Here is a 14,559-nt window from a genome sequence, read left to right on the forward strand (position 1 = left end):
GTATTGTTGGCCTTGGCGGACACAAATTATTGTTTCACTATTGTTGACATCGCCTCGTATGGAAGCTCGGCAGATGCCCGCATATTCCGTTCATCAAGAATGGGCAAGCGACTCGTGAATAATCGACTAGTGGTGCCGGAACCTTCCATCCTCCCTGGCTCCAGCGGACCCCCAATCCCGTATGTCATCGTGGCGGATGAGGGGTTTGCCCTGACAAGGCAAGTCATGCGGCCTTTTGCAAGAAGGGGCTTGGAAGGCCTGTCGGCGCATGTTCAATCTCCGCCTAGGCCGAGCTCGTAGATGTGTGAAATGTGCCTTTGGCATTATGTCGAACAGGTGGCGTGTCTTTCTGACGACAATGCAATTTTCCATGCAGAATGTGACACGTGTTATACAAGCGTGTGTCGTTCTGCATAACTTCTTCCGCATTAATGATGCTACCTTTGATGCAGAATATATCCTAACACATGCAGCCACCAGCGACAATGCCCCGGGTATTCCTCTCGGCCGATCTCTCACATCCGGCCTTCGAGTGCGGGATACTTTGGTGGCATATTTCGAGTGCCCATCAGGAGCCGCACCGTGGGGGCGTGATGACCTTTGAAGGGTTGTCTGTTTTTTGGAGGCTTCACTACACAGTTCCCAAGGGGCCAGTGTTTTTTCAGTTTTTTGGGTTCGTGTAGGGTTAGGGACTCGCAAAACATGAGGACCCTTGACGCAGGTTGCGAGCGTACATCTGTCGGGGTTTGATCAGGACATTTGGCATTTGGAAACATGCTTTCTGGAGATAGAATGATGGTCGGCCAAAAGTTAGGCGAGTCCAATTGCGAGTGTACTTAGTGTGCTTCGAGTCCCATGACAGCACCCAAACGTTCTCATCTGTTGCAAACAATGTCAAACCCCGATAGATGAACTAAAACCTCATAACACGTGTGCATGCATTGGGGGCAAAGCCCAGAAGTGTGTGAGTGTATAGTCAAAAGAAATGTGGGGCAAAGATTGTGTTGAAGGGTGTGAAATAAAAACAACACGCAATAGAAACAATGAACATCCATGTTTTTTATGTGTTCGTATTTCCCACTACCGAAACATGGTGTGGACAGTAAGAACAAAAGGCATTTTAATAAAAATAACACCAACATGGTGTAACAAACATTATAGGACGAGTTGCCATCCCGTACAACAAATTGGCCGGCCAACTTGGAGGACACCAACACACTCACAGGTGTTGGTAGGGGTGGCCCGGGGAGGAATACGCAGGCATTTCAGCACCACTATGCTGGACCTGGAGCTGCGGAGGATGTTCCTCGCCAGCATAGTGGTGATGATGTTGTCCGTGGTACGTTGGGGCAGGGAAGGGGGGAGCCATAGGGTGCATATAGGGGTGCGGCCGTGCCATCGGGATGGCTTGATGGTAGGGTGCCGGCAATTGGGGCGTGGTGGCCGGCATGGCAAATCCGCGCCACTGCTCTATGGCCGTGAAGCAGTGGTTTGGATTGTGGGGGAGTGTGGAGGCGTCGATCAAGGTTATGATCGACGCATGGAGCCGGGCCATGCGATCCATAGGGACCAGGCAGAGTAGGGAAACTATGCCGCGGGCAAAAAAGTACTGGCCGTCCTCATCCGCGGCTCGGCTCAGGAATTCCAACACCTGGCTATCCACTTGGACACCGGCGGAGGGCTGTGGAGCACGGCGACGGTGAGTTGTGGTACGCAGGGGGCGCTCCTCAGCCGGAGAGGCGACGGCCTGTGCAGACTGGACAGGGGCGGGGTCCAGGGGTGTCGGCTCCGGGCTAAGGGGCAGGTCATGGGCAGCAGGAGGTTGTGGCTGAGACTCGGCGATGTCCGTGTCGTCAGCAGTGTCCTCCAAATTGTCGGTGGTTCTGGAATGGGAAAACAGCGTTAGAACACAATATAGATCAATGCCCACAACAACACGATGGCAAACAGGACATGGGAGAACACACATTAGACACATGCAAAAGCACAATCTCTTACGTCCGCATCTCCATAATGTCCTTCAAGAACATCAATTGTTTCATATAGATGTAGGGGCACTTACGCGAGCCCCCATCTCCCTTTTCCCCCCATTTCTCGCCTAAATTGGTCACGGCAGCTCCGCCACCGTGCTTTTATATCTTGGACTGTTGGAGGAAAAACAAATATAACGCCATAACAACTCTGCCCTCTCACAAAATGAGGGGGCCTACCCTGCTAATGACATGGTACACGGTGATGCGCCTGCTACACAAAAAGTCATTGGGCAATTGCGCGGAAGACACATACAGGGCCACAGTTCTTCAATAGGGATGACATTGCATTGCTTAAAAAAACATGGTACTCACCCAACCGACTGCGGTCCCGGGTTCGGCCACTCTCCCATTCCTCTCCAAATAGCTCCTTTGCAATCTCCTCCCAGGCGTCCTCCTTGACCGTGCGGTCGTGGTACGCCTCCGCGTGAGTGTCCCAAATAGCCCCATGGCCCTGGACCAGGCTGATGAGGCGCTCAACGTCAAGCCCACGCGGCATGGCAGCAGATCTATGTGGAGTGTAGATTCTCTGACACAGGCTTGCCCACTCGCAAAGAAAACGCAAGCACTTCCTGGTTTATGTTTGCTTTGTCCAGCTTTATAAACTCTTTTGCATGGACATAACAAGTGATGCGTGAAATTCGCGCATGCAACGCAGGAGCATCCGTGTGGCATGCGTGGTTTTCACGCACCCATTGACTTCAATGGGTGCGTGATGCGCGAGAAACGCACGATTTTAGAACATGTCGTGAGTTTTACGCAACGCACTCGCGCTGCGCAAAAAACACGGACTGTCTGCACTGTCCCATAGAGTAATATAGGTGCGTACGTAACGCATGAAAAGCACGCGCGTATATTACGCTCGTGTAAATGAGGCCTTAAAGGTTAGGCTCTAACCAAAAAATTCCCATTGGTATTTATCCAGTGAAACACATATATTACTTAAGGGAAAAACCACGTATATTTACTATTGCACAGTGAATAAAATAAAAAAAGTTGCATGTACTCCAAAATGGTACGAATAAAAACTACAAGTCGTCCCGCAAAAAACAACAACTGCATCGTCGGAAAAATACAAAAAGTTATGGCTCTTCAAATATGGAGGGACAAAAACAAATAATTTTGAAAAAAAAGCGTTTTTACTGTGTAAAAGTAGTAAAACATACAAAATCTATACAAATTTGGTATCGTTGCAATCGCAACAACCCGCTGAATAAATTTATTGTGTTATTTATACCACACGGTAAACGCCGTAGATTTAGGACGCAAAAAACTGTGGTGACATTTTTTTTCTATTCCCCACCCCAAGAAAAATTAATCAAAAAATTATACGTACCTCAAAATGGTGCTATTAAAAAATACAACTTGTCCCACAAAAAACAAGACCTTATACAGCTATGTCGACCCAAAAATAAAAAAGTTATAGCTCTTGGAATGCGTAAAAAATAGCTTGGTCATTAAGGTTTAAAATAGGCTGGTCATTAAGGGGTTAATGCAACACAACTGGTTTTTAATGCTGTACATCATATTTTTCAAGCCTCTGCTACTTTTTCCTTACAACTACATATTTGTATCTGAAAAAAGGGGGTGAGACTTTCAAGTCAAATACAGTGCTAAACTAAAAGTTCATTTCCGTGCGCAAAAGTTGAGGTGAGTTACAAACAATTCTGCCATGTGTGAACATACCCTTAGTAAGTATGCCGCAATGCCAAGCACAACCTGATCTGATAATTACCAACATTCCCGGAAAAGCAGGCAAATCTACCAGGCCCCAGTCAAAATATATCCACCTGTCCCTGTTCCTGCAGTCCTCTGCATTCCCGGGCGTTGCTGCAGGCAGCGTCCTGATGCCCGACCAGAATTGGAATCCTGCCTGTGGTAGCTCCCGGGTGTGTAGAGAACTACAGGAATTGGTCTGATATCTGTATTACTTAAAGAGGCTCTGTCACCAGATTTTGCAACCCCTATCTGCTATTGCAGCAGATCGGCGCTGCAATGTAGATTACAGTAACGTTTTTATTTTTAAAAAACGAGCATTTTTGGCCAAGTTATGACCATTTTTGTATTTATGCAAATGAGGCTTGCAAAAGTACAACTGGGCGTGTTGAAAAGTAAAAGTACAACTGGGCGTGTATTATGTGCGTACATCGGGGCGTGTTTACTACTTTTACTAGCTGGGCGTTGTGTATAGAAGTATCATCCACTTCTCTTCAGAACGCCCAGCTTCTGGCAGTGCAGACACAGCCGTGTTCTCGAGAGATCACGCTGTGACGTCACTTCCCCAGGTCCTGCATCGTGTCAGACGAGCGAGGACACATCGGCACCAGAGGCTACAGATGATTCTGCAGCAGCATCGGCGTTTGCAGGTAAGTCGATGTAGCTACTTACCTGCAAACGCTGATGCAGAATCAACTGTAGCCTCTGGTGCCGATACGATGCAGGACCTGTGAGTGACGTCACAGCGTGATCTGGCAGAAGCTGGGCGTTCTGAAGAGAAGTGGATGATACTTCTCATCAGAACGCCCAGCTAGTAAAAGTAGTAAACACACCCCGATGTACGCACATAATACACACCCAGTTGTACTTTTACTTTTCAACACGCCCAGTTGTACTTTTGCAAGCCTCATTTGCATAAATACAAAAATGACCATAACTTGGCCAAAAATGCTCGTTTTTTAAAAATAAAAACGTTACTGTAATCTACATTGCAGCGCCTATCTGCTGCAATAGCAGATAGGGGTTGCAAAATCTGGTGACAGAGCCTCTTTAAAGGGAATGTGTCGCTAGAAATTTATTTTTCGTTTTTTTCAGTTAAACAATTAGTATTTGAGTGATTACACATTGTTTGAATTTTTTCACAAGTCAGGAAATATTATAAATTAGATTTTAATTTATAACATTTCCATGTGCTGGCCACTAGAGAGAGCAGTTCCCAAAATTGCAGCATGGTCACTCTGGTAAAGTAACCTCATTGATTTATGCTGCAAATTTGGGGTGGACACACTCTCCTCTAGTGCCATCGCACAATCCCCCCTCCCTTCTTCTGGCTAGTGCCAGGAGAAAGAAGGGTTTGAATCTTCAAACCTCCTACACTGTGTGCCACCATTTTCTGAGCGACTGCACAGTGTAGGAGGATTAGCTACAGGGCTCAGCAGACAGTATCTCACGAATATAATACACACATCACATACACGAACATACAGCAGACAGCAGACAGTATCTCACGAATATAATACACACATCACATACACGAACATAATACACACATCACATACACGAACATAAATTACCTGCCGCCTCCGCTGGTCTGCGCTCCGCGGCCGGAAGTCGTCATCTTACTGTCCGGCAGCGGCTTCCGGTCCACGTGAAAATGGCGCCGGATTTCGCTTTACGGACAAGCTTCGTTTTGGTCTGTGTGGGAGCAGCGCATGTGCAGTTCCCACACAGACGGCGTACGCTTCTGAGAATGGAACGGCTCCCGTTCACATTCTCTATGGGGCAGTATGTGCCATATTCCATCTCTGTATGTGTCGTTAATCGACACATACAGAGATAAAAAAAAAAAATGCCAGCCCCCATAGAGAAATAAAAGTAAGAACACAGTAAAAATTAGAACATGACAACACTAATAAATAAAAATTTTGGTTATATTTTATTAAAAGCAATATAATAATAATATAAAAAAAAATCTTTATATGATGCTTTTCAAAATCTGAATGATGTCCTCTCTTAACCCCTTAACCCCTTCCCTCTTTAGCCACTTTTGACCTTCCTGACAGAGCCTCATTTTTCAAATCTGACATGTGTCACTTTATGTGGTAATAACTCCGGAATGCTTTCACCTATCCAAGCGATTCTGAGATTGTTTTCTCGTGACACATTGGACTTTATGTTACTGGCAAAATTTGCTCGATATGTTCAGTATTTAATTGTGAAAAACACCAAAAATTTGCGAAAAATTGCAAAAATTAGCATTTTTCTCAATTTAAATGTATCTTCTTGTAAGACAGGCAGTTATACCACACAAAATTGTTGCTAATTAACATCACCCATATGTCTACTTTAGATTGGCATCGTTTTTTGAACATCCTTTTATTTTTCTATGACCTCACAAGGCTTAGAACTTTAGCAGCAATTTCTCACATTTTCAAGAAAATTTCAAAAGGCTATTTTTACAGGGGCCAGTTCAGTTGTGAAGTGGTTTTGAGGGCCTTATATATTAGAAACCCCAAAAAAGTCACCCCATTTTAAAAACTTCAGCCCTCAAAGTATTCAAAACAGCATTTAGAAAATGTCTTAACCCTTTAAACATTTCACAGGAATTAAAGCAAAGTAGAGGTGAAATTTACAAATTTCATATTTTTCTGCAGAAATACATTTTTAATAAAAATTTTTTTATAACACAGAAGGTTTTACCAGAGAAATGCAACTCAATATTTGTTGCCCAGTTTCTGCAGTTTTAGGAAATATCCCACATGTGGCCGTAGCGTGCTACTGGACTGAAGCACCGGCCTCAGAAGCAAAGGAGCACCTAGTGGATTTTGGGGCCTTATTTTTGTTAGAATATATTTTAGGCACCATGTCAGGTTTGAAGGGCTCTTGCGGTGCCAAAACAGTCAAAATCCCCCAAAAGTGACCCCATCTGGGAAACTAGACACCTCAAGGAAATTATCTAGGGGTACAGTGAGCATTTTGACCGCACAGGTTTTTTACAGAAATTATTGGAAGTAGGCCGTGAAAATTAAAATCAACATTTCTTCAAAGAAAATGTAGGTTTAGCGATTTTTTTCTCATTTCCACAAGGACTAAAGGAGAAAAAGCACCGCAAAATTTGTAAAGCAATTTCTCCCGAGTAAAACAATACCTCACATGTGGTAATAAACGGTTGTTTGGAGACACGGCGTGGCTGAGAAGGGAAAGAGCACCATTTGGCTTTTGGAGTTCACATTTAGCAGGAATGGTTTGCGGAGGCCATGTCACATTTACAAAGCCCCTGAGGTGACAAAACAGTGAAAACCCCAAACAAGTGACCCCATTTTGGAAACTATACCCCTTGAGGAAATTATCTAGGGGTATAGTGAGCATTTTGACCCCACAGGTTTTTTGCAGAAATTTTTGCAAGTAGGCTGTGAAAATGAAAATCTACATTTTTTCAAATAAAATGTAGGTTTAGCTAATTTTTTTTCATTTCCACAAGGACTAAAGGAGAAAAATCACCAGAAAATTTGTACAGAAATTTCTCCCGAGTAAAACAGTACCCCACATGTGGTAATAAACGGCTGTTTGGACACACGGCGAGGCTGAGAAGGGAAAGAGCGCCATTTGGCTTTTGGAACTCAAATTTAGCAGGAATGGTTTGCGGAGGCCATGTCACATTTACAAAGCCCCTGAGGGGATAAAACAGTGGAAACCCCCCACAAGTGACCCCATTTTGGAAACAACACCCATTGAGGAAATTATCTAGGGGTATAGTGAACGATTTGACACCACAGTTTTTTTGCAGAAATTATTGGAAGTAGGTCCTGAAAATAATAATCTACATTTTTTCAAAGAAAATGTAGGTTTAGCTAATTTTTTCTCATTTCCAGAAGGACTAAAGGAGAAAAAGCACCACAAAATTTGTAAAGCAATTTCTCCCGAGTAAAACAATACCCCACATGTGGTAATAAACGGCTGTTTGGACACACGGCAGGGCTTAGAAGGGAAAGAGCACTATTTGACTTTTTGAGATCACATTTAGCAGGAATGATTTGCGGAGGCCATGTCACATTTGCAAAGCCCCTGAGGGGACAAAACAATGAAAACGCCCAAAAAGGGACTCCATTTAGGAAACTACACCTCTTGAGGAATGCATCTAGGGGTGTAGTGAGCATTTTGACCCCACAGATGTTTCATAGAATTTATTAGAATTAGGCAGTGAAAATAAAAACAGTCCTTTTTCTTCAATAAGACGTAGCTTTAGCACAAATTTTTTCATTTTCACAACAAATAAAGGAAAAAAAGAACCCAACATTTGTAAAGCTATTTCTCCCGAGTACGGCAATACCCCATATGTGGTCATAAACTGCTGTTTGGGCAAACCGCAGGGCTCAGATGGGAAGGACCGCCATTTGGAGTGCAGATGTTGCTGGATTGGTTTCTGGACACCTGTGGGCCCAAAACAGTGGAAACCCCCCAGAAGTGACCCCATTTTCGAAACTACACCCCTCAATGCATTTACCAAGGGGTGTAGTAAGCATTTTAACCCTGCAGGTGTTTTGTAGAAATTAGTGTGCGCTCAATGTTGCAGAGTGAAAATGGGATTTTTTTCCATAGATATGCCAATATGTGGTGCCCGGCTTGTGCCACCATAACAAGACAGCCCTCTAATTATTATGCGGTGTTTCCCGGTTTTAGAAACACCCTACATGTGGCCCTAATCTTTTGTCTGGACATATGACAGGGCTCAGAAGTGAAGAGTACCATGCGGAGTGGAGGCCTAATTTGGCGATTTACAAAGTATTGGTTCACAACTGCAGAGGCTCAGATGTGAAATAATAAAAAGAAACCCCTGATAAGTGACCCCCACTATGGAACTGCACCCCTCAAGGCATTAATTAAGGGGTGTAGTGAGCATTTTCACCCCACAGGTCTTTTCCATAAATGAATGCACTGCGGATGGTGCAAATTAAAAAAATTTATTTTTCCCTAGATATGCCATTCAGTGGCAAATATGTCATGCCCAGCTTATGATGCTGGAGACACACACCCCAAAAATTGTTAAAAGGTTTCTCCCGGGTATGACGATGCCATATATGTTGAAGGAAACTGCTGTTTGGGGACGCTGCAGGGTTCAGGGCCGAGGGAGCACCATTTGGCTTTTGGAGAGCGGATTTTGCTTGGCACTATATTTGTTTGAGTATTGCTGGTGTTTTATAATGTGGGGGTACATGTAAGCGGGGCGGAGTATATAAGGGGCATAGTCAGGTGGTATAAAAAAATAAAAATAATCCATAGAAGTGTGTTACGCTGTGAAGCAATGCTTTCTGTACAGGCCGGTGTCGCACTGATAAATGGTGTCATTTCTTATCCCCCTTTTGGTCCACACTCCGCGCCTTTGTAGTTTGGGGAATTTTGCTGGGAAAGTGTTGTCCTGGTATAATACGGGCACCGTCGCTTCCAGCGGATATGTTTGGGCTCTCCCCTTCCTGGTTCCCTAATTTTAGGTCCTTGATAAATCGCCTCTTGAAACAGAAGAAATGTTCCCCTCGGGCACAACTGCATATTTTTTTATTTCCTGACTTATTGGAGCCATAACTAATTTTATTTTGTCATAGACGTAGTGGTATGAGGGCTGGTTTGTTGCGGGACGAGCTGTAGTTATTATTGGTACCATTTTGGGGTACATGTGACTTTTTGATCACCTTTTATCCTATTTTTTGGGATGCTAGGTAAACAAAAAAACGCAATTCTGGCACAGCTTTTTTTGGTTTTTTTATACAGCGTTCACCACGCATTATAAACTACATGTTAACTTTATTCTGCGGGTCAGTCCGATTCCGGCGATACCTAATTTATAGCACTTTTTTATGTTTTACAACTTTTTGCACAATAAAATTCCTTTTGTAAAAAGAATGTATTTTTTCTGTCGCCAAGTTGTGAGAACCATAACGTTTTAATTTTTTTGTCGACGGAGTTGTATGAGGGCTTGTTTTTTGCGGGACGAGCTATAGTTTTTATAGGTACCATTTTTGGATACGTGCGACTTTTTGATCACTTTTTATTGTAATATTTGTAGGGCAAAGTGACCAAAAAACAGAAACTCTGGTAACGTTTTTTACGTTTTTTTTTACGCTGTTCACCGCGTGCAATAAATAATATAATATTTTGATACCTCCGGTCGTTACGGTCGTGGCGATACCAAATACATATGGTTTATTATTATTTTTCAATAATAAAGGACTTGATAAGAGTAAAAGGGGGATTGTGTGTTATTTGATTACTTGAAACTTTTATTGTTTTCAAACTTTTATTTTTTGCACTTTTTTTTACACTTTTTTATACTTTTTTTACACTTTTTCTCAAGTCCCACTAGGGGACTTGAAGGTCCAACGGTCAGATTTTTTTTTTCTAATACATTGCACTACCTATGTAGTGCAATGTATTAGATCTGTCAGTCATTCACTGACAGCAAGCCGTTTAGGCTTCGCCTCCCGGCGGGGCCTAAATCGGCTTCCGTAATGGCAGAGCAGGAGACCATTGTGTCTCCTGTTGCCATAACAGCAGTCGCCAGTCCCGATTGCCTGTCAGGGCTGGCGATCTGCTTGTAACCGCTACGATGCAGCAATTGCTTTCGATTGCTGCATCGAAGGGGTTAATGGCAGGGATCGGAGCTAGCTCCGGTTCCTGCCGTTACAGGTGGATGTCAGCTGTACAGTACAGCTGACTTCCACCGCTGATGACGCCGGATCAGCTCCTGACCCGGCGCCATCTTGCCGGCAGCTACGGAAGCCGATCAGGCTCCGCCGCCGGGCGGATCTTGACCGGCTTCGGTGCTAGGCAGACCGGGAGGCCAGTATTAGGCCTCCGGTTGCCATTGCAGCCACCGGAACCCCGGCAATTTCATTGCTGGGGCTCCGATGAGCTGCAAACACCTTAAGTGCAGCGATCGCGTTTGAGCGCTGCACTTAAGGGGTTAATGGCGGGGATCGAAGCTAATTTCGGTCCCCGCCGTTACAGTCGGATGTCAGCTGTAAGATACAGCTGAGATCCGACGATGATGGCACCGACTCAGCTTCTGAGCCGGTGCCAAACGTTTGACGTACATGTACGGCATTTTGCGGGAAGTCAATGCTTTCCATGACGTACATGTACGTCAAATGTCGGGAAGGGGTTAATGACCAGCCTATTTTTGACCTTAATGACCAGGCCATTTTTTAAGTTTTTCCATCGTCGCATTCCAAGAGCTATAACGTTTTTATTTTTGCGCCGACATAGCTGTATAAGATCTTGTTTTTTGCGGGACAAGTTGTACTTTTCAATAGCACCATTTTGGGGGACATATTATTTATTGATTAACTTTTATTAACTTTTATTTGGGGGGAAATAGAAAAAAACCTGAAATTTCGCCACTCTTTTTCGCGTCTTAAATCTACGCCGTTTACCGTGTGATATAAATAACATAATAACTTTATTCAGCGGGTTGTTACGATTGCAATGATATCAAATTTGTATAGTTTTTGTATGTTTTACTACTTTTACACAGTAAAAACGCTTTTTTTTCAAAATTATTTGTTTTTGTGTCTCTATATTTGAAGAGCCGTAACGTTTTTATTTTTTCGCCGATGCGGTTGTATGAGGGCTTTTTTTTTGCGGGAAGACTTGTAGTTTTTATTGGTACCATTTTGGAGTAGATGCGACTTTTTGATCACTTTTTATCACATTTTTTTAAAGTCAGTATTCACAGAAAACAGCAATTTTTCCATAGTTTTTTATTACATTTTTTACGGCGTTCACCGTGCGGGTTAAATAATGGAATACATTTATAGTGGGGGTCGTTACGGACGCGGCGATACCAAATATGTGTAACTTTTTAACTTTATTTTGTTTGTTTAATAGTAAAGCATTTTGTGAGGGGAAAAGCTGGGTTTTTCATTTTTTTTCACATTTTTTTTTTAATTAACTTTATTAAACGTTTTTTTCACTTTTTTACTAGTCCCACTAGGGGACTATAATATGCGATTCTCCGATCGCTATTGTAATACATTGCAATACTTTTGTATTGCAGTGTATTACTGCCTGTCCGTTTAACACAGGCATCTGCTAGGTCATGCCTGCTGCATGATCTAGCAGGCATTCACTCCAGGCAGACCTGGGGGCCTTTATTAGACCCCCGGCTGCCATTGGAGACACAGACACTCGGCGATCGTATCGCCGGGTGTTGGTGGGAGAGAGAGGGAGCTCCCTCCCTCTCTCCAAAACCACTCAGATGCGGTGCTCGCTATTGCGCACCGCATCTGAGGGGTTAAACGGGTGAGATCGATACTAATATCGATCTCACCCGGCAGAGCAGGGACGCCCCCAGCTACCTCTGGCAGCTGAGAGCAGGGAGATTTGACAGCTCCCTGCTCTGTAAACTTATTCCGATGCCGCGACGTAAAAAGTCTATGGCATCGGAATAAGGCCCGTTAGTGACCGACGTAGAAACACGATGGGTCGGTCACTAACGGGTTAAAGAGGCTCTGTCACCAGATTATCAAATCCCTATCTCCTATTGCATGTGATCGGCGCTGCAATGTAGATAACAGTAACGTTTTTTTTTTTTTTTTTTGTTTTCATTAGGAGCAATTTTATATTTATGCAAATGAGCTTTTCTAATGGACAACTGGGCGTGTTTTCTCTTATTTCCAACTGGGCGTGTATTGTGTTTTTACCAACTGGGCGTGTTTACTTCTTTCACTGCACAATCACACTGTGCTGTGGATCATGCTGGGCTGGAACAATGAGAAGTGTAGGACACTGATTGGTCACTGATTGGTCAGCCTCATACACTTCACTTCACAACGCCCAGTTGGTAAAAAGTAAAAACACGCCCAGTTGTCTATTAAGAAATTCATTAGCATAAATCTAAAATTGCTCATAACTTGCTCAATAATGATCGTTTTTCAAAATAAAAACCACTGTTGTTATCTACATTACAGCGCCGATCACATTATGTAGGAGATAGGGCACTTATAATCTGGTGACAGAGCCTCTTTAAAAGTTGCCATGTATGCCTGATTTTGTTCATTGGCTTGCTCCATATTCCTAAACAGCTGTGCTGCCTATGTACCTTCCTGGAGGATATTCAACACACAAAACTCCAGGCTGCACATGATCTATGGTATATTTTCTCACTAGGGGAGAAGCAGAGTTCCGCTGCCCACATCTAACATGGCTTCTCTTGTATAGTCATGTGACTGGAAATAGTCCTAACACGCATGTGCATTCCTCAGTCTGTTCGGTTGACTGCTAGCTGTCCCCTTCCCTCGCGTTCACCCGCTGGGTATTTTGATTGGTCAGCTCACGGTTGCCAGGCGGAAGTAGTTGGTAGTCAGGAGGAGGGACTCGCTGTGTTTGTATGTTGGGAGAAGCGGCAAAGAGCTATGTAGCGGCGGGTGACACTTTGTTATTGCCTGACAGTGACAGCTGGACAACGGTCTGTGCCACCGTCTGTCTCCCCTCATACCCGCACAGACATGGGCTACAAGACGGACCAGCTGCTCATCGTTGTGTCCATACTTGAAGGTAAACCGTGTTGTCTCTGTGTACCTGAGTCTTCCTTCTAGGTATTATCCATATGAGAAGTTATATGCGGAGCAGTTACTGAGTGATGCTAATCGAATGCCGAGCACCCATCTGTAGAACTACACGTCCCAGCATTCCATACGCCACCTGCAAACATACATGCAATGTGTAACATAGGCTGGCAGTACACGGCAATTTCTCTTATGATCAAACTGAAATTGGCCATTGGTTTGTAATAGGTTAGAATGATGGTTTCCATGTACGTGTTCTGCTGATGACCACCATCCGTATTATGTAGCAAACCGTGATCACAAGGAAGACTCGCTATGGTGGGGGCAGGGAATTATTTCACTGGAATGACGGCCATCATTGTAGTAACCTGTATCTGTGTGGAATGTCTGCTGGTAGTTATTGACCCGCTCCGGAGATTCAGACCCTTGCAATTGATTGACAGCTGACATGAGCTAAATGGCGGCACCTTACCTAAATGGTGGAGTCCCCTTTCCAGGCCCCCCAATGTTCTTCTAGTTGGAGTGTGCCAGGAACGCTGAGATATTTCTGTACAGTGGATAATGTCACACAAGGGCTGTATGGCCCGGATAAGAAGTATAAGGCTAAGTTCACATGTCATGGTTTTCATTGCAGATTTTATCCTTTGCAATGCAAAACGGTGAGATCTGCGTCAAATCCGCGATGTGTGAACTCGGACTAAGGGTCAGTTAACACGTTGCGTAAATACTGTGCATTTTCCGCAACGGAATTCATTGTTGAAAATCCTCAGCATAATACAGTAGCAGCAACGTAGATGAGAGAGAACAAGTCTCATCCGCACGCGGCTGAAAAAAACGCTCAAATTGATGTGCGGTGCAGAATTTTATTCCGCATCATGTCAATTGTATTTGCGTAAATGCTGCTTATTTGTTGTGGGTTTCCCTCTTTGAATTCAATGGCGAGGTAAAACACGCAGCAAATAGCAGTAGTTGCGTTTTTTGTGGCCGAATTACAGCGATTCAGCCGCAAAAACACAACTCAGAAAAAAAATCTTCTACTTACCCTGAAGTCTATTTCTTCCTCCAGGACGGCCTCCTGGAATGATGTTTCATCCCATGTGACCGCCGCTGCAGCGGTCTTCTTGGATGGAGTTTTCCGCAGCGGGTATTACGGTCGAAAAAACTGCACTACAGCTTGGTGCGGTTTTTCGCCTTGAATTCCCTGCGGCCATTGGGGCGGATACGGAAGTGTAACTTTACGCAGCGTATCCGCC

The 14,559-nt window shown here is 44.0% G+C and overlaps 1 protein-coding gene across 1 annotated transcript in view; it reads left to right on the forward strand.

The window, feature by feature from the left end:
• The first annotated feature begins 12,698 nt into the window (after nucleotides 1-12,698).
• Nucleotides 12,699-14,559, forward strand: part of CEP120 (centrosomal protein 120) — a 91,964-nt gene continuing 90,103 nt past the window's right edge. Inside the window, exon 1 of the mRNA XM_075836165.1 lies at nucleotides 12,699-13,295. Within this exon, the coding sequence (XP_075692280.1) occupies nucleotides 13,247-13,295 (49 nt within the window). The 5' untranslated portion in view covers nucleotides 12,699-13,246. The remainder of the gene's footprint in view (nucleotides 13,296-14,559) is intronic.

The sequence above is a fragment of the Rhinoderma darwinii genome, chromosome 1 (genome assembly GCF_050947455.1).
Source record: "Rhinoderma darwinii isolate aRhiDar2 chromosome 1, aRhiDar2.hap1, whole genome shotgun sequence".
NCBI lineage: Eukaryota > Metazoa > Chordata > Amphibia > Anura > Rhinodermatidae > Rhinoderma > Rhinoderma darwinii.